Genomic DNA, 18,396 nt, shown 5'->3' on the forward strand with positions numbered 1-18,396 from the left:
GATGTAGTTAACTGGTGTAGCACTGGCAAAGCGGCGATTATAATCATGGTGTGTAACTGTACTCAACAATGGCCTACTGCCGTTTCGGTCTGAAAATGGGTGTAGAGATTTTAATGACTTTGGTCTGAAAGTCTGAAAATTTGTATGGATTCTAGTCTGAAAAGGATACTTCATTATTACATATTTTGGTATGAAATAGGGTCATGCTTTGGAGAACCGATCCGCATACCCCCACCAAAAATTTCGAGGAGAACCTCCCCACCCCCACCACCCCCTTCCCCTCTTCTTTCACCAGGGTGGTTGTTCATCCCACACGGTGGGGATCAAACTGGATGCACGATATGGTGCTTCATCGTGGGTCCTGCTCGAGATTGGACTGGGAACGACTTGCTGAACACAACAAAAAATGTCGTCGCCGATGTTGCCTTCACATCCTTCTTCTAGCCCTTCTGTTGCTAATCAGGTAGCTCCAGTTCTACGAGTAATCGAACGAGCGATCAGAGAAATCTTTCGTCGAATCAATGAAGAAGGGGTGATCGCACTTCTTAAAACGGCTCTGCTGTTTGCAGCCCTGTTTGCACTGAAAGAAAACTTAAAACACATCTTCGGTTATGAGTGCCCGCCACGAGGACATTTCTTTTACGGAAACCTCTACATTTTTGGCCCTGCAGTTTTCTTCCTCTGTTTTGCGTTTGTATTTTCTCGGCCATTCTGGGAATTTGTAATGGGATGCTGCTGTTTTCGCTGCAACATGCAACTTCTGGCCTCGCCAAGCTCTGCAGTAGACATTTACCTGGCTATCTCGGCACCGTTTCTTTGGGTAGCTTGTGGACTTTCAGAACTCGACTATTACGTTTGTGCAATTTATGGCCCAGAGAGTCTTTCATACTTGCAGGGGGAATGGCTAGGAACGGATCCTGAAGTAAGATCGATCAATATTAATGATGCAAAAGCTCGCTGTCATGTTCTTGTTTGGGGAATCCTAATTTCCTGGGCTATCATATCAACTGTAGTGGTATCGTTCCATCGATGCTGTTTCAGAGATAAAGCAAAACTTATCCAGATAATCTAATCATGCGTATAAACTTTAAAATAGACTATGCTTCTCTCTAGCTTGCATATTGCTAGGAATTTTGAACAAGATTCATGTACAAATACAAGGCTTGCAGGACTTGAAAGGCTTGAGGCTAAACTATAGCATGGATCAGGGCCACTTTTTTAATTTTGAATTTAGTTTCTTTATTCGCCTTCTTTCATTCAAACATATACATCATAATCATATACATGTAGTATCGGATAAGGCAGGAGATCCAGCAAGCTCTCATGAGCTTTTTAAAAGATCTCCGCAGTATTAACACAATTTACTAAGACTAATTACAGAAGGCGGACTAATGACAAGTAAACTAATTACATTGTAGGTATAATTTTACTAATTAACCATATTTCTTCTACTATTAATTACACGGCTGATTTTGAATATATAATTTTAAGCCTTTTTTAAAACGATCAAAAGAATCAATGTTCTTGATATCATCAGGTAGACTGTTCCACATAGTTGCTCCTTTACACCTGAGAGAAAATTTTGCATAATTTGTTCTTTTAAATTCAACATGTATTTTTGTCGCGGATCGTGTATTATAAGAATGTATGCTTTCATTGTTGGTAAAAAAATTTGTGAAATATGCTGGAAGATTACCGTGGTAATACCAATATATGATAATCCCAGTTAAATATATGTTTAATTCATAGATATCGAGTATATTTAAAGACTTGAACAGATGTCTCGAGTCATCTGTATAATTTGAGAAAGTGATAATTCTAACAATTTTCTTCTGTAACATGAAAATAGACTTTAGCCTGGTAGAATAGGTATTTGCCCAAATAACATTGCAATATATTAAATATGGGTAAATCATGGTGTTATAAAGTGTTAAGAGTAATTTGAGGGATAAATAATGTCTTGCTTTTGCCGTTATGCCGACCATTTTTGAGACTTTCGTGGCAATATGATTAATATGATATTTCCACGAGAGTTCTTCATCAATGATTATTCCCAAGAATTTAGTATACTTGACTTTTTCAATGGGGTTTTCATTTAAAATTACATGTGCATTATAATTTAGCCTCTTTTTCCTAGTTTTGAATATCATTAAATGTGTTTTATTTACATTAAGTGATAACTTGTTGGCAGTTAACCACAATGCTACCTTTTTTAGTTCTTCATTCATAATTCTGATAAGAGTTTCTAGATCATGATGAATCATAAATATAAATCATAAATGTAAAGCTCCCCAGTCAAAATATATAAAAAGTATTATTCAAGAGGCTCAATTGCTTATCGTTCGACTGACATGCCGCTGAGCCGTCAAGCCATTAAAATAAGGCTTGCATGTATGCATTCTTTAAACTCTGACAGCAACTGGCAAGCTGTTGAGCCACTAAGTTATAAAGCCCACTCATTCTTTAAACTCTGACCACTGCTGGCCAGCTGCTGATCCCCCTCAGTCATACCTCACAAAATGTGGCCCCGTATTCTATAGTTGCTCCAAGCTTGGAAACTATGCTACCCTCTTTAAATTTCTAAATTATTTGCAAATGAGTTTTCTAATAACAAATGCAGTACAGCTCCCAGTTGACTTGATAGCTCAGTTGGTAGAGCACTGCACCAATATAGCAGAGGTCATGAGTTTGAGTCCCATTCAAGCCTGAATTTTTTCAGGCTCTCTTTTCGCAACTGCGTACTGCAACTGTAATTCATTATTCATTCTTTCACTCGCAGTTCAAATGTATTCATGAATATGTTCATGTTTCACTTTCATCAGTAAATTACTTAATTATTTTGCAGTGAACATCAACACAATTCCCAATTATTAATGCTTCCAACCGAGTTAAAGTGCCTATGAAGTGAAAATTGTTTTTGTGTTGTTATAAAATTTGCACTTTAATGTATACGATTCCAAAGTTTTAGAGTACTGGGGTAAAACTTGTAGATTTTACAAACGCTCAAAGTTGGGCTATTTTGCTTTCAAAAATGGTCAGAGGATTGGGTCGAGTTTTATGCTGAATTCCAAGTTGTGACGTCACGGTGGTGCCAAAAGTCTGTTTACTTTCATTCCGTTCTTGCCGCCGAAAAGGATTGTAGAAAGAGAATAGCACGTCTAGCGCTTCTGTGAACGATCGATTTTGGCCACTCTTTTTGTTACGGACGCCAGCAAGGCAATATCGCCCTCGCTGTCGCTTATCTTTCTTCTCTTCCACCATGATGAATTGCAATTCTTGACACCAATTTTACTTCAGCGGTAATTGTCACCTGGCATTTTGGCCGCGCGATTCAAATACCATTTTTGAAGGCAAAATAACCCAACTTTGAGCGCTCACAAAATCAGCAATTTTTACCCCAGCAATCTCAAACTTTGAAATCCCGTGTTTGAAAGGGTAAATTTTATAACTACCTAAAGACAATTTTCGCTTCCTAGGCACTTTAAGGACGGTGCCTACTAATAAAGAAGTATTTTTGTTTGGTCTATGACTATGCAGGAAAAGGAGATCTTAGCAAGGGCTATTGGATTCCAAAAGGAATATTGGGGGTAACCACGCATTTTTGAGAGATCATTAAGGAACAATTATTCTAAAAAACAGTAAAATACAAAGAAATGTATGGCGTTTTGTTTAAAATTGATGCTTTTTTATCTCTGAAAAATGCATGGTTGCCCCAAATTTTCTTTTTGGATACCAAGAGCACTTGCTAAATTCTGCTTTCCCCGCATTGTTTCAAACCGTGCAAAAATATCCCTGTATGAGTAGGCACCACCCATAGGAAACGGGTGTCTCGAAAACGAAGACCTCTAAAACGAAGACCCTAAGACCCCCAAAACTCGAAAACTAAGACTCCTAAAATTTCTGAGTGTAATTACAAAAAAAATAAAATAACAAAAAATACATTCATACCTTAAGTGAAATTTAATTCCTTCCTCTGGTCCTATATGGTTTTAACTACAGGGAGGTTATCCACCATCTTGAGCTGAGTAACCACGCTCCCAGGGGGCGCTGACCGGAAGTGCGTTGCAGACCGTTTCCATCCTAATCTCGTCGGCGGTTTTGTTGCCGGAGAGACTCTTAGGAGTCCTGAGGATTTCTCAGTCTCTCCCAGCTACCAATCAATAGAACCTTGGCGCTTTTGTTTCATGTTTTCTTTTGCTTGTTTCTTTTGTTTGTTTTTTGGGGAAGTGGGGGTTAGGGGAACTTTTTATCGATTTTTATTTCATGTCATAAATATACGAATTTATGCCTCTCTATTGGCTCATGGAACAATAGATGAGAAACGCAATCAATGTTTCTTAACCCTAAAACAATACCTAAACAAAAATAAACTAATTAACTTTTTTAGTTTAAAAGGTGACGGCCGGCAACAGAAGAATAAACAAAGAAATTGTTCAACGAAAAAGGTCAGGGATGCGGGCTCCACAAAGAGCTTTTCAAACATAACGGAACAACACAAATATTTTTGCCCGGATTTTGGATTCAGAGTAAAATTTTACTTGATTTGCATCTCCTGCAAACGCAGTGGATTGCAGATTTATCAATTTTGGTTTTTGCTGATTGTAAGTTTGGATCGTGGATCTCTATGTTTTGTGTTGTTTTTGTCATGGCTGAGACATTGCATGGGTTGTTGATTGCATTCTTATCGAATTCTTACAATCCAGTACAAGGTAACGATAAAAAAATTGACGATTTCGATTTGAGCTAAATGTTAAAAAGTATTCTTGTTTGTTCCATTATGATGTAGCCGGACTGGATACAGGAACTAAATTGGCAGGAAGGGTGTTCAAGCATAAAAGAAAATTAAATATCTACCGTTGTGAGCTTACGTTCTCCACATAAACTCGAGATTTGGTAATTTATTTTGCGGACCGGACTGGAAAGAAATACTACCAAATTTCACAAGGTTTAAACATAGTTAATAAAAGGCAATGGTTATGAAGCCTGACAAATTTCTTTGTTATATGTTTTTGTTAGCGTTTTTGGCCTTGACTGTGCACAGACCCAATAGATTTTGAAATATGTTGGAGCAACTGACCAATAGAAACGTTCGCGTTAAGATATCCAACTGTAGTTTGAACATTCAAACAAAGGATTGTGAACGGTCGCGGCCCTTCCAACATAAACTGCAGCACCATTGTTTTCATGGCAAAGTTTCATAACCAGTCCCTCAATTAACTATGGTTTAAAGGTTTTATAACGCGAGTGCAGAGCTATTATGATGCTCATTAAATCCTGAAACAATTGCTTCCGGTTCTCGTTCAATTGACGACACCATCGTAGATCTTAAAGGGAACTTCCACTCTGACAAAAAACTTTGACGATATATTGCATTGTTGGAAGTGTCTAAATTCTAAATTTTAGTTTGAAAAGTAAAAATAACGTTCAAGTGTGCTAGAAATTAGATACGGTTATCGTCTATTTTCGCTTTCAAATTTCCCGCACGCCGCCATTTTGGATTTTATGACGTCATACGGTTGCAGCTATTGTCAGTAAGCAGAAGTTCTTTTGTGTGAAACAATTGAACAACCGTATTTTGTCACGAAATCCAACATGGGGCCACGCATTAGGAATTTGAAAGCGAAAATTGGCAATAATCAAATCCTTTTTTGTCAAACACAAGAAATATTATTTCCATGTTTTCAAACAAAATGCAAAAATGAGATTGTAGTTTCAACAATTTAACGTTAACTTATTTTAACGGTTGAGGTCTCCTTTAAGGTCTCCACTATCCTGACCGTTAATTTATGCTCTTGGAGGGGGTTGGGGGTGAGGTCTGCAGAAGGCACTGCTAGACTCGGCTTATTGTAAGTTAATTTGGTTTCAGCTTTGTCATGGCGATAAAAAATGAAATTTTTTTCATATAAATAACTGTGAAACTAGGGGAAAATGTGAAAAAAAAATTGGCTGAGAGCCAATGGCAAATTATCAAGACTGCGAGCAGTCTCTTCTAGCGAGTGGCGAAGCCGGGATTTCTTAATACATGAATTCTACCTGTACCGTGTGTACTGTTTCTCAGATCGGTGCAATGGGGCATGTTTTCTGATTGGTGAATGAACTTTTTTATGCTGTACAAGGTGGTTCTAACTTTTGAGTCTGTTGATGAAACCTAAAAGTGTGCCAATTCAAATGAAAGCTAATGAGCAGTACTTCCTGTGGTGCTGTTTATTATGCTGTACAAGGTGGTTCTACCTTTTGACTATATGGTTGAAATCCTAAAGTGTGACCATTCAAATGAAAGCTACTGAGCAGTACTTCCTGTGGTGCTGTTTGTTATGCTGTACAAGGTGGTTCTAACTTTTGAGTCTGTGGATGAAATCCAAAGTGTGACCATTCAAATGAAAGCTACTGAACAGTACTTTCTTGTGGTGCTGTTTATTATGCTGTACAACGTGACTCTACCTTTTGACTATATGGTTGAAATCCTAAAGTGTGACCATTCAAATGAAAGCTACTGAGCAGTACTTTCCTGTGGTACTGTTTCTTATGCTGTACAAGGTGGTTCCATAACTCGGTAACTTTTGATTACGTGGATGAGATCCTCAAGCCGTGACGGTATTCAAGCGGAACTTACTGACTAGATTTAATCCTTTCTATCAAATGTGTTCTTTGGCAATTCGAAAAAAAAAATCTAAAATAATGCACATCAAGACAACGCTTCACCGCTTCTGTCAAAAAAAAAGAAAAAAAAAAGAGATTAAATAAACAATTTAGCATTGACCGCCGGCCTTGACCGCTTATCTGATCCCATTCAAATCACAAAGTGTTGGTTTTACTTTAAGACATAGAATTATAGTTTTTAATAACAAACAGAAAGAATTCACTTTACAAAAGTTTTCAAAATGGCCAAAGGAAGTGTCGGCCATTTTAAAATATGTCTCTGCCCGGAAAACTAGTTGTCTGCGGACGGCTCTTGACATTATAAATGTTATTGTTTTTATGCAAGCTTTTTAAAATCACGACCTTTAATTACCCTGTTTCTATAAATATACAAAATACAAAATTTCAGTTAAAATTATAACCACAGCTTGATGTCTAGAGTTTTTTTCTATGTCTGTAGTCGCGAAAATATTACGTTTCGACTGTCCGCGAACTACATGAATTAAATCGGAATTTTGCAAAACATTGTTGAGTTAAAATGATCGCATACAAAGATATAATCTAATTTGTTTGACATAATCTTTGTCCTTAAGCAAGATCTAGATAATAGAGAAAGGGAACTTGACCTTCGGGTTAGTCTCAACACGCAAATTAATTATTTTTGAAATCTTTGTTCTTTACAAAAACCGGTAAGTTCGGCCTTCAATTGACTACATTTTATAAGCAATGAATTAAATTAAATTCTACACACACCCCGATAGCTAACGACAGTTAACTTAAATTTTCAGACACTATCGTACCCTTGCAAGTCACTTGAAAATTTATCACACAACTGCAAGGTCATCGATAATTGTTTGTGGTATTTTTAGCGAGATACAGTTCTGCTACAGAAACATTTTTTAATGGTGTAAAACACGCATAAAAAGGAAATGTTAGTGCAGACAATTTTACCGCGGAGTGGCCCTGCGGCGTCAACTATCCACTGAACTAACTCTTCACGTTACAGCTGCACATGTGCTGCAAGAATGTAGTAAATGCAAACACGCCAAAGATTAAAAAAACTGAGGCAACTAATGAAATTTAACGAAGTCTGCCCTAAGGTCTCTCTTGAGTCCTTGCCTTGGTATGATTAAAATACGGTAAATGTGGTTCCAATTAAACTCTGGTCCACCATTGTACTGGGATAAATTCAAATGATTGCTGTCAAGGAAGACTGTTTGTCCCATGCACAAACCGGCACATCCAAGACTATCAGACTAGCTCCTTTCAAAAAGTGGACAACTCTTAACAAATAAATGCAATAACCGGTTTACCAGCGATTTTAGAAATCCATCTATGGCACAAGCAAATTAACTGCTCAGGCTAAGTTTATTGAAGTTTCTGCAGACCATTTACCACACTGTTAGGTTTTTTTCCCTTCTTGAATCACAGGTAGTCCATTAACTGCATTGAAACCTATGTCATCATTTTTTTCTGACGAATTTTCAAACAGATTTTCTTCGCCCTCATCCTCAAAGCTGTTAGTATGATCTTGAGTTTTTTCAGAAACATCACGAATCCAATTTACGATTCGATCATCTCTTGCGTCGCCTTGTTCGGAATCGTTCGATAATCTTCTTAAAAGCCGATGATGGAGACATCGTCTACGCTGTGTTGTAGGACTCCATGTTGGGCTCGTTGGAAGGCTCCGAACAGACATTCGTGGGCTCCATTCAGCTTCGGGAGAATGATCGGTAAAACTAGAGCTGTGGCGGCGAAAATCAGCCCCCTTTACAATAGGCCGTAAATCAAGGTTTAGAGAGAGCCTATGAGGAGAGCTTGACGATGAAATTCTGGACGTCTTCCCGAAAGAAAACATTGATTCAGTGTTTCTTCCCGGGCTTGCAGGGTTCGGGGTTGGAGGTCTATTGCAAGACAGTTGCTTCCCACTGTTTTTAGTTATCCATTTGAAGTTAGAATTCTTGTTTTTCTCGTTTCTTTGAATCGGTGGAAGTGAAGATCGCCCTATGTCTGTTTCGCTTCCCCATTGACGAGAATCAAGGTCCCTACCGAGCGGGAATCTAGAGCGTCTGCAATCATCCATAGATGAAACACGAGGAACAAATCTCTTTAGAGAGGACTTTGACGCCAAATCGATTTGCAACTGTTTCTTGATCTCCATAATGGTCTGTTTTGGTTTCCCAGCATGATAAAGTCACAACTGAAAGATAGCCCCAATCGGCGTAGTGCCTAATTAAATTTCACTACGCTAAATTCGCCGGAAAAAGGAACGGGCAGAAATGGACTTACAAAGTCAACCCGATCCGATCCGATTGACCGGTCTCTCAAAATTAACATTGCCGGAATTTCGGCTGAAGACCCTGAATCTGTTTGTTTTGATGAGCTAACAATAGAACTGTCAACCGAGCTCTTTGATTCTGTTATACCGCGTATTATTTTACCAAATAAACGCGTCACTTCGTATTTATTGGCTTAAAACTAATTATGTTTATGGCTTTGTTTGGGGGGCTCAAACAATTAACGTCATTGACATCCGTGAACTTTATAGGCGAGAATCAATGACATTTGCTTCATTGTTTTATAAACAAATTCGCATACTTGATGTTAAATCGTCATGGGTACGCGTACTGCCATTCGGGTCGACACAGGCTCCTGATCGATTGCAAGGATCTGAACGATTCTTTCAAACGAAGTCAAGTGGAAAATCCCGTTTATTTCAGCAAATACTGAATCTCGTAGTCCGAATCTTTGTTCTTCATTTATATAATTACTGGTCAAGGGAACAAAAGGATACGCTAACTTTACCCAGAAGCGAGGCTCTATCAACCACAATTATTGCATATTCAGTGAAGTACAAAATGCATGCATGTCTGCACGTATCACCTGACATTATATCACGCGATCCCTTGCCCTGCACAAGGGTCAATGTCTGCCGCACGTCGTGTCGCGTTTAACAACAAATACACGCTTTGTCCACGCTTTTAGAGTCTTGAACATTTTCGGTTGAAGATGCAGCCCCATCTCAGCAGTTACTAAGGAACATAAATCGTTGTTCGTGATTCGTTGTTGATGCCACTCCGACAATTTGACAAAAGATAGGTGCGCAAAGCGTGCATATTGTCACTGAGCGTGATAAATGAGTTTGTCCGTTGTTTGGCTTCTAAAGAAAAATACAGTAAATATTTTCCACTGAAATCCACTAAGATACTGAAAAATTACGATTAGACAAATCCATATGCTTCTAAGAAAATATATATTTTCTTTCAAACAAATTGGTAGCATATTCGTACCTGTCCGAAGTAATCAGATTAATTTGAGATTTTAAAGCCAAATTGTCGTTATCAACGTGTTAAATTTGTATGAGATTGTCTCAGTCTGGTGCAGAACTGAAAAACAAGTTTAAGTTTATAGAAAATGTATGATATGGAGAACAAAGCGTGATGCCAGAAAAGAAAACCAACTCGTTAAACTTCACAATTGAGACTATAAGTTGTGTATTTTATTTTTAAGGCTCTGATTCCATCAAATGGTTTCTACGATTACATCAAGTCCGTATACATGATTGTGTCAATAACTAATCTCCTACCCAGAAGTCACTGCAGCCTTCTCCGCGTAGCCATGGGAGATCTGGGTACGAGATTAGTCAATAACTAAAAGTTGAATCACTGCAGTTGGTCTATAACCTTAAAACATAAAAATAAACTTTCTAAACTGTCCAATATTGGAACTGCGGATGAAAGATTTAATAACTGAGAGACCTCCGTAGTTATGTAGACTATACCCGCGTAGTAAGCGTTTCCTGGGTGGGTGGGGAGAGGGGGGGGGGGGGGCGTTTTTCGTTTTTTGACCGCGCGGAAATTGGGACGAGACCGAGCTTTCCAATTCCCTTGGGTTTTGCGCGTTTTTAGTTTTTCCACACTCCACGGAAAACAAGACCTCTACGATACCGGTGCAGTGTTCCAGAGCTGTGAGGCCAAGATTAAACAATCTTCAAAACTAATGTAATTAATATGATGACAGTAAAAGGCAGTTTAGTAAGGCAAGCGTCGATTACCTGTTCTTTACACTTTCTTCCTAGGGATTTTGTGTTGTAAATCCCCGCCCCTACCAGTCCACCAATTGAAAAGGGAATTGAGAACAAGGTTGTCGTACTCATCATGCGGAAGGATTGCGAAGGGAAAAAAGAAAGTCTTTGTCCATATACTTCTTGATCTATAACGTCACCATCTTAAATGATAATTACTAGAATTGTTTTGAGAAAGGTCATGGTGATACGTTCAAATATATTATACAGAACAACACTAACTAATTACTGGGTCAATTTGCAATGTATACGTCCATGACAAAATGTCGACGATGAGAAGCATAAAAAAACTGCTGAATGTCGTTGATAAGAAGCATAAAAAACTGCTGAATATTTGGCTGGCTATTAAACTTCCTTCTTCGGCCTTAACAAACAGCACTTTGCGGACATCTTGGAGGTACGTTAGGAAGCAGAGTTTGAGTTTATGATTTCGAGAATGAGATAAGACACTCTATCAACCTTATTGCCACGGGAGCCTGGGACTAGATATATAGAATTAATTTGGTAATATTCAACCCAACTCATTAATTCATCTCAACTCGTTAATTCATTAGTGAGAGGGAAGATTTCTTCCATCTCTTTCAACACTTCATCTGCTGTTAACAAGCACCGCCGGCGCCAACATTTCGTCATCAATTCCCAGCAGGCATCAGTGGCATCTTCTGGACGTTCAGGATATATTTCTTTTTCAACCGCTAGCTTCATAGCCGCGAGAGTGCTGTATCTCTCATAGGCATGGGGACGACGGGTCCCAGATCCCTCACATAACACCCAAAGCAGGACTCCGAAGGCATAGATGTCGTAAGAAGTTAGGCTTCCCAGACCTTTGCCGTGATTTCTGTGCATCTCCAAAGAAATATGAAAGGGCGTTCCTTGCCGCGTTCGTTCGAATGGTCGTTCAGGTCTGGCCATATTTATCTTTGCTGTACCATCTCTCATTAACTGTCGAGGAACAATGATAACAGATAATAAAATCAATTTGTGGAAGTTCCGTGATCTTCTGCAAATCTGGTAATCTGATTAGCTCGCTAATCTTTCAATTATGTATTCGCTGTTATACAATGAGAATATACATGGAAATAATTTTCCGAGCGGTAAGGAACAAAGCAAAAAAGTTTCCAGATGTTTTTTTTCGCACGCCCGGTGAAGGTTTTTAATCGACGTTCGAACAATAGTGCCTGTCACGAAGACATGGCCAGGAGTTAAGCCCCTGGAATCTTATCTATCTATTCATTCAAATCCAAAACCTGTTGTTTAAATCCTCCCTTCCTCCCTTCCCAACTTCTAGTACTTTAACGGCTGCAGCTATCTTCGGCAGTTCTCAATTCAACTCCTTCACGCTTTGCTAGTAGGCAACTGGTTACCCGCCTCCAAAAGTTGGAGTTGACGTACACAATTCAGCGGATATTTGAAACGTTAGTCTCGTAGATTCAAGGGGACAGAAAATTCCCTTAATTTATTTTCCTTATTCAACAAACGTTTTCAAAAAGTCTTCATTGTTACTAATATTCAACCTGTCGATAAAAGAATAAAGTGTCTTTAGCATACCAATATGGAATCTGCTTTAATATCTTGATGGATAAAATGCGCGCTGTGAATAGCCGTCAGTCCATTGATTACGTCCAAAGCTATCTTCATTCGGGACTTGAGGGGTAGACCCTGTTGAAGAGCCGTGGTCACGTCTGAATCCGCCTTTTCCATTAAAACGTGAAGAACCCCAGGCTTAGGGGTCAGCCAGCCGTGCACACAAAGGAGGTTACGATGGGGTATTCCAACCGCTTCTTGGACTTCCCTGAATTGGGCGCAAACAGAATAACTGTTACCTTAACTAGTGTCAATCTTAATCCTTTCTTGGTTACTTCTAAAAATAGTCTTGTGCGCACCAAATGATGACATTGAAATGGATTTAAACGATATCTGAATGTCGCCCAAACGTGAAGGGCAATTTGAAAGGCATATGCAACATATGGCGTTTAAATGCGAACTCACACCAGAAGAAGGAGAAGTACTGAGAAGAAGAAGAAGAAGAAGAAGAAGAAGAAGAAGAAGAAGAAGAAGAAGAAGAAGAAGAAGAAGAAGAAGAAGAAGAAGAAGAAGAAGAGGAAGAGGAAGAGGAAGAAGAAGAAGAAGAAGAAGAAGAAGAAGAAGAAGAAGAAGAAGAAAAAGAGAAAGAGGAAGAGGAAGAAGAAGAAGAAGAAGAAGAAGAAGAAGAAGAAGAAGAAGAAGAAGAAGAAGAAGAAGAAGAAGAGGGAGAAGGAGGAGGAGGAGGAGAAAGGAGCATGCAGGAGGTGATGGAGAAGAAATGAAATAACTCCTGGAGTATTACTTACATGACATTGAACAAGTCCACTGAGGTCTGCACCCATACTTCGGCATCCACATTCTCCTCCTCGATGACCTTCACTACGCATGCTCTTTTGTATCCCTCATCTACCCATCCAAAGCACTCGTGAATCTTGCAGTGTTTTGTAGGTTTCAGTAGTGGACCCAGCATCAGAGGTCCCTTGCTGAGCAAGAACTGTAGAGCAAGGCCCCGAATAACGAGATTCCTGACTATGGGAACATACACGGTGGCCATTTCCTGCAATTGCTGTGAGGTACTGGTTGAGACCAACTCGTTTACGCGGCTGAGGTCATCGATGACCTTGAAGAAGGCATCGTGTACTGCATTAAGGCATTTAGTACAGGCAGTGCATAGCGACTCTGTGATGACATCGCGGTTGAATTTGGAAAAAATCAACTCAACAATTTTTCTTCTGCTCTGTTTGTCTGTTAGATTGAAGTCGTCGCTGGAAGATGTCGATTCAAGGGCGTGAAGCAATCCATCAATCAATAGCTTTGTCAAGATCTTTCTTAACACATTGCTCATCACGATCTTCAACAGGCTAATCAAGTCTACACCCGTTTTTGACACAGTTCTCTGAGTTTTAAGGGGGCTCAGTGAGCCGTAGGCCACTTCAAATGCAAATCTAAGTACCGGGTTTACAACTCGTCTTGAATGAATTTCAACATGGTCGGTTGTTCTTTTCAAGAATTCCTGAACAACACGTTTGAGGACATTGAATGTCCAGTCCAGGATCAATCCCTTCATGACAACCAGGAAATGAAGGAATGGGGCGTCTTCTTTTCTAGGAGTAAACGTTAACTGATCTTTTGATTGGTGTTCTTTCACAAGAAGCAAATAATACGTGCGTGCCTCCAACTCGAGTGCTGAGGAGCGACCTCTAGGGTGGAATTGATATTGTTCTGCAACGAGCTTGAATTTCGCCTCAAAATCCAGGAATTTGCCGTTTATCAGCATACCTATTTTCCTCTCGCTTGCGATGGCTGAGATCAAAGTTTCATGCAAAGATTTCCCGATACTTTTAGCAGTATCAAACTCCAGTGGGCTTCCAAATGGCACCTTTCGTAGTTCACACCTTGTTCGTCCCATTGCGTGGACAATATTCATCTGCAATTGAATCAGCTTGCCTACTGCTTGTTTGGACTGGAGTTTGACGGTTTCGTCCAAAGCAGTCAGCAAGCCGCCTTCGAATTTGCTGAAGGCTTCTGTAGCTTTACTGCTTCTCTTTTTCCTTCGGTCTTCACGGACGTTCTGAGCTGATATTCCATAAAAACAGGAACAGTTGTTATACGTATCAGTCTCTGCTATTAGTCCATGATTCTGCAGCTGGGAGAAGACAGTTTTCTCCTTGCTGAATTTCGTCGTCGTTTCACCCTCGTCGGAATCGAGTTCGTCAGAGCTTCGGGTGTCGAATTGCTCGGCTCCGGCAGATGTGTCCACCTTGTTGCACACGAACATAAAGGACAACTGTGGATATTTATCTTGAAGGAAACGGATTGTGTCTCGGTCCTACATGAAGAAAAAAACACATCAAACAAAAACACAGAATAAAAAATACGATGAGAAACTGTTGAGCATTACTCGAGAAAAGGCGTTGTCACCTTTGTTTTGATGGGTATACACGACTACCATCCCTTCCCCTAGCAGTAGAAATGCGATGGTGTAGTGGTAAGAGCTTTGGCATCTTAATTGGACCTTCAGTTGGCGGACTGAGGTCCAAGGGTAGGTGGCTCGAGGTTAGGTTGCTCTCTGCATTGTCAACTTTACTCCACATTGTCTCTAGGTTTGTAAAAGGATATCGGCAACACACGGCTGGGAGGATGGGGTCTTCAACCCTGCGATGGACTAGTATTCCATCCATAGAGAGTAGAAATGCACCAATACGCTCCTAGTTGCTCACTATGGATCACATAGGTTCATAGTTCATGATTCAAATGACACACAGGATAGGAATATCAGGCGGAGGCTAAAGTAGAGAGCTCTCATGACTCGGGGATTGAACAGTTTGACTATACATGGTCGACAAAATTACGTTGAAATTTGATAAGCTGACAAGGATTTCACTTAGCAGTTACCGTAAATGCTCGCATTAGCGCCCAGCTTCAAATAAGCGCCCCGCTTCGAATTAGCGCCCCTCTTAAGGCTCAAAAGTTGTAATAAGCGCGCCCCCCCCCCCCCCCCTCTGAAAAAGTCTTAAAAACGTTTCGAGTTCGCAAAAAGTAGTTTTCTATAAGGTTTTTAAACTTTTATGTTGTAGTTTGGTTTTAAATAGAAATAAAGGTTTGTCATTTTGCGGCTAAAAGTTGATAAACGAAATAAGCGCCTACCTTCAAATAAGCGCCCTCCTCCCCCCTCAGAAAATTAAATAAGCGCCCCGGGCGCTAATTCGAGCATTTACGGTAAGTACTTATTTCAGCTTTGAAAAATTACAGACTTTCTTTGTCGTTTTTGCAGTCTTTATCGTCATTATCCATACTTTTTCAGGTCTGGAAAACTTGCTTGCTTCAAGAATTCCAGACTATGTGCGAACTCTGTGTCCTCAGCCGTCGCGTCAACCCCCATATCATTTCTGGGATAAATGAAGGCGGTGTTCTTAAATATGTTTTTCTAGGAAGCCGAGTTGCCGTATTTCTACTCGCATAAGTATTCAAAAGTAATTCCTTTTGACAAACTTTTAAAGAAAACGTGAAAACTGCAAAGGACCGCGAACGATAATGCTGCTAGTTGACGTAGGATCTACAAGAGACCTAATCAGCCAAAAATAAACTGTAACACAAACTGCAAGGCTGATACTACGTGAAAAAGTTGACTTTGCGAGACAACAACCCGACAGAAACCGACAAAACAGGGCTGCAACTGTGGACAGCTGTTTCGTTCTTATTGTAACTCGTCAGCACGGTGTAGCAGTTCTATATGAAACCAGCAACAGAGCCAGCTCAAATAAAATGCAACAAAACTCATGCCCTATAAAGTTTCGTACTTTGAACCTGCCCGCCCCCCGGATCACGCGCTGCCACATCACGTGCCTCAGGGAGAAAGCAGGCAAAGCATCGAATTCCTGTCCCGCAAAGTACGCATGGACAAAACCATGCTTAAAGAAAACGAGCCCTCGCATTTCCAAACTGTACATTGCTAGTAATAGACAGTATTAACATACAAATGCCTTTCCCGTTCTTCGTAGCTTAGCTTCCACGTCCCGTAGTAATTGCGTGATTTCGGCTGGAGCTGTCAATATATAGTATTGAATAAGAGATTTTTAACACATACCGAAGGCCTCAGCTGCTCATTTCCATCAATGATGTACACAACCAGAGGGGTGGTCCCTTTCTCAAAGAAACTATCCACCACATCATCCAATGCATCGTTTTCATTCCTGCCCGGGGAATCAATTAATTCGATGCCGCTTTTCAGAAGGGGATGATTCAGAGCGACTTCAACACACCACCGAAGCTGTTCAGAATGATCCCTGTCTTCATCGGACGCCACTACGTACTCCTTAGGGACCTTCCTGTTGAACGTAGTCGATGGCTTGACTTCATGGCCTGCTTTGTCGACAACTCGAACGGTATTTTCGCTCGGCGAGTAGCTGATCCGGACTATACGCGAAGTACACGGCGTTTCATGCACAGGAAGGCAGGTTCCTCCCAGAAGCTCGTTCAAAATAGCGCTTTTACCGCAATTTCGATTTCCAATAAAAACCACCGCGGGTCTGTTATTTAAGGCGCGTTTGATGTCTTCCATGCTCGTCGACGAAAACATGGCTGCAATGGCGTCTTGGTTCAATTTAACTTGGGTTTTCATTTCTTCCAGGCACTGAACGGTCTCGTTGAACAGAGACGAGGCTTTTTCAGAATACAGTCTAAACTCCTCTACCGTCTTCTCCAATTTTCGTTGCATTTTGTGGCTTAAAACTAAAGGAAGATCGTTAGCGGAGCTGTTAAAGTCGTCGTCGTTGGAGCATCTTTGCTAAATATGCTACAAACAATGGCAAGGGTCACTTTAAGGGTCATTTCCGCCTGCCGTCTGCATAATGTAATACAAGATTTCCTAGAAAAGGTTGAATTTTTATTATTTCTAGCTCATTCGCCTCTCTATGAAGGCTAAGCCCTTGAACCAGATCTGATTTTCGTTCATAGAGATGGGTGTTACATCTCTGTATGTGCTACATCATTTTTGTAACTCTAGAAATGAAAGTCAAAAGGACTCAACTGCAAGGACTGATCAAACAACGGGAAAAGACTAGCGTATACGATATTTCGACTGGCAATACCATCTATTTTTATCGATTTGGACTGATCATGACCCTGTTTGATCCAACGTTGAGCAAGATTGGTCGTTCACGGTTTTTGCAGTGTTATTTAAACCTTAATTACATCCATTTTGAAATCACTGGTGATCCTTGGAATCTGATTGGTCCAAAGTGGTGCAATTTATTCCCAAATTGCACCATTTTGTGCTCTAAATCGCATCCTTTCTTTAGCCCATCAAAATGGAAATGAAGTAACACAAATAAATATTAATATTGACAATGATACTCTGTGATTTCAAAATAGATGTAATTAAGTGGTAATTGAACTGCGTGGAGTGCAATTTGGTCTGAATCATACTCTTGTGATTTCAAATCAAACTCGCGCTGCGCGCTCGTTTGATTTTGAAATCACGCGTATGATTTCAGACCAAATTGCACTCCACTCAGTTCAATTACCATTATTAATTTACATTTGTCAGGCTCGGACAGCTAGTAGTACTAGTTGAAATATTAAAAAGAAAGATTGTTAGTGAAGTTCAGTGGAGTCGTCATCCGAGCATCCTTGCTAAATATGCTAAAAGAAAAACAACAAAGCTGCCTATGTCACGAGTTCTCCTGTGCTTAATGCTTCTCTGTCGAGGCCACCCTCTACTCCCCGTTCAGATCGATACCGCTCAGTGAACACTGATTTCATTAAAACTCAAAGGTTAAAACCACCATGTGCACCACAGGAAAGTACTGCTCAATAGCTTTCAACTGAGTTACAGACTTTACGATTTCATCCACAGATCCAAAAGTTAGAACCACAGCTCAGTATATTTTATTTCAGTGGCACACGGTGGGTGTGATCGAGAGTGTAGGAGTGTGGCTTAAAGGGTATCTTGGTTTGATATATCTATATCTAAGCGTAGACATACCTCCTGTCTTCGGTTCTCGTGCGGGGAGAGGGGAGGGGGAGTGGGAAGGGGGAGGGGGAGTGGAAAAGGGTCGGAAAACTGTTCGTGGAGAGACGTTAAAAAGCTCCTTTAGGGTATCCATAAGTGAACGTGAAAAAGCAAGATATACCATACTTTGGAGAAA

The 18,396-nt window shown here is 40.1% G+C and overlaps 4 protein-coding genes across 5 annotated transcripts in view; 1 reads left to right on the top strand and 3 right to left on the bottom strand.

The window, feature by feature from the left end:
* The window catches only part of LOC146455748 (alcohol dehydrogenase class-3-like), a 90,873-nt gene that overhangs the window by 69,402 nt on the left and 3,075 nt on the right, over positions 1-18,396 (top strand). The window lies entirely within an intron of this gene.
* Positions 6,213-18,396, bottom strand: part of LOC146455756 (Golgi-specific brefeldin A-resistance guanine nucleotide exchange factor 1-like) — a 111,329-nt gene continuing 99,145 nt past the window's right edge. Inside the window, exon 35 of the transcript XR_014858953.1 lies at positions 6,213-6,231. The gene's annotated coding sequence lies outside the window, so the exon portion shown is untranslated. The remainder of the gene's footprint in view (positions 6,232-18,396) is intronic.
* On the bottom strand, positions 6,810-8,968 carry LOC146455757 (uncharacterized). The gene has a single exon (XM_085093885.1). The coding sequence runs from the start codon at positions 8,798-8,800 to the stop codon at positions 8,042-8,044; it is 759 nt and encodes a 252-aa protein (XP_084950011.1). The 5' UTR covers positions 8,801-8,968; the 3' UTR covers positions 6,810-8,041.
* Positions 10,104-17,146, bottom strand: LOC146455758 (dual serine/threonine and tyrosine protein kinase-like). 2 transcript variants are annotated; one of them, XR_014858954.1, is made up of 5 exons: positions 16,335-17,146; positions 13,054-14,576; positions 12,272-12,515; positions 11,048-11,665; positions 10,104-11,013 (listed from the first exon to the last, which is right to left on the bottom strand). XR_014858954.1 is itself a non-coding variant. In XM_085093869.1 (4 exons), the coding sequence occupies exons 1-4, from the start codon at positions 16,962-16,964 to the stop codon at positions 11,258-11,260; spliced, it is 2,805 nt and encodes a 934-aa protein (XP_084949995.1). In that variant the 5' UTR covers positions 16,965-17,146; the 3' UTR covers positions 10,104-11,257. The 2 variants fall into 2 exon arrangements, 1 of the variants encoding a protein (XP_084949995.1); XM_085093869.1 differs by having other exon boundaries at positions 10,104-11,665.

Source organism: Pavona decussata, unplaced genomic scaffold (genome assembly GCF_977016875.1).
Source record: "Pavona decussata unplaced genomic scaffold, jaPavDecu1.1 SCAFFOLD_270, whole genome shotgun sequence".
Taxonomy (NCBI): domain Eukaryota; kingdom Metazoa; phylum Cnidaria; class Anthozoa; order Scleractinia; family Agariciidae; genus Pavona; species Pavona decussata.

Excerpts from the sequence above, each read along its gene's own strand:
- LOC146455757 (XM_085093885.1), bottom strand. The coding sequence starts at position 8,800 with ATGGAGATCAAGAAACAGTTGCAAATCGATTTGGCGTCAAAGTCCTCT.
- LOC146455758 (XM_085093869.1), bottom strand. The coding sequence starts at position 16,964 with ATGCAACGAAAATTGGAGAAGACGGTAGAGGAGTTTAGACTGTATTCT. Across the intron at positions 12,516-13,053 it reads GTGGACTTGTTCAATGTCAT|GGAAGTCCAAGAAGCGGTTG; the intron begins GTAAGTAATACT and ends CGCCCAATTCAG. Across the intron at positions 11,666-12,271 it reads TTAAAGCAGATTCCATATTG|TTAATGAGAGATGGTACAGC; the intron begins GTATGCTAAAGA and ends GTTCCTCGACAG.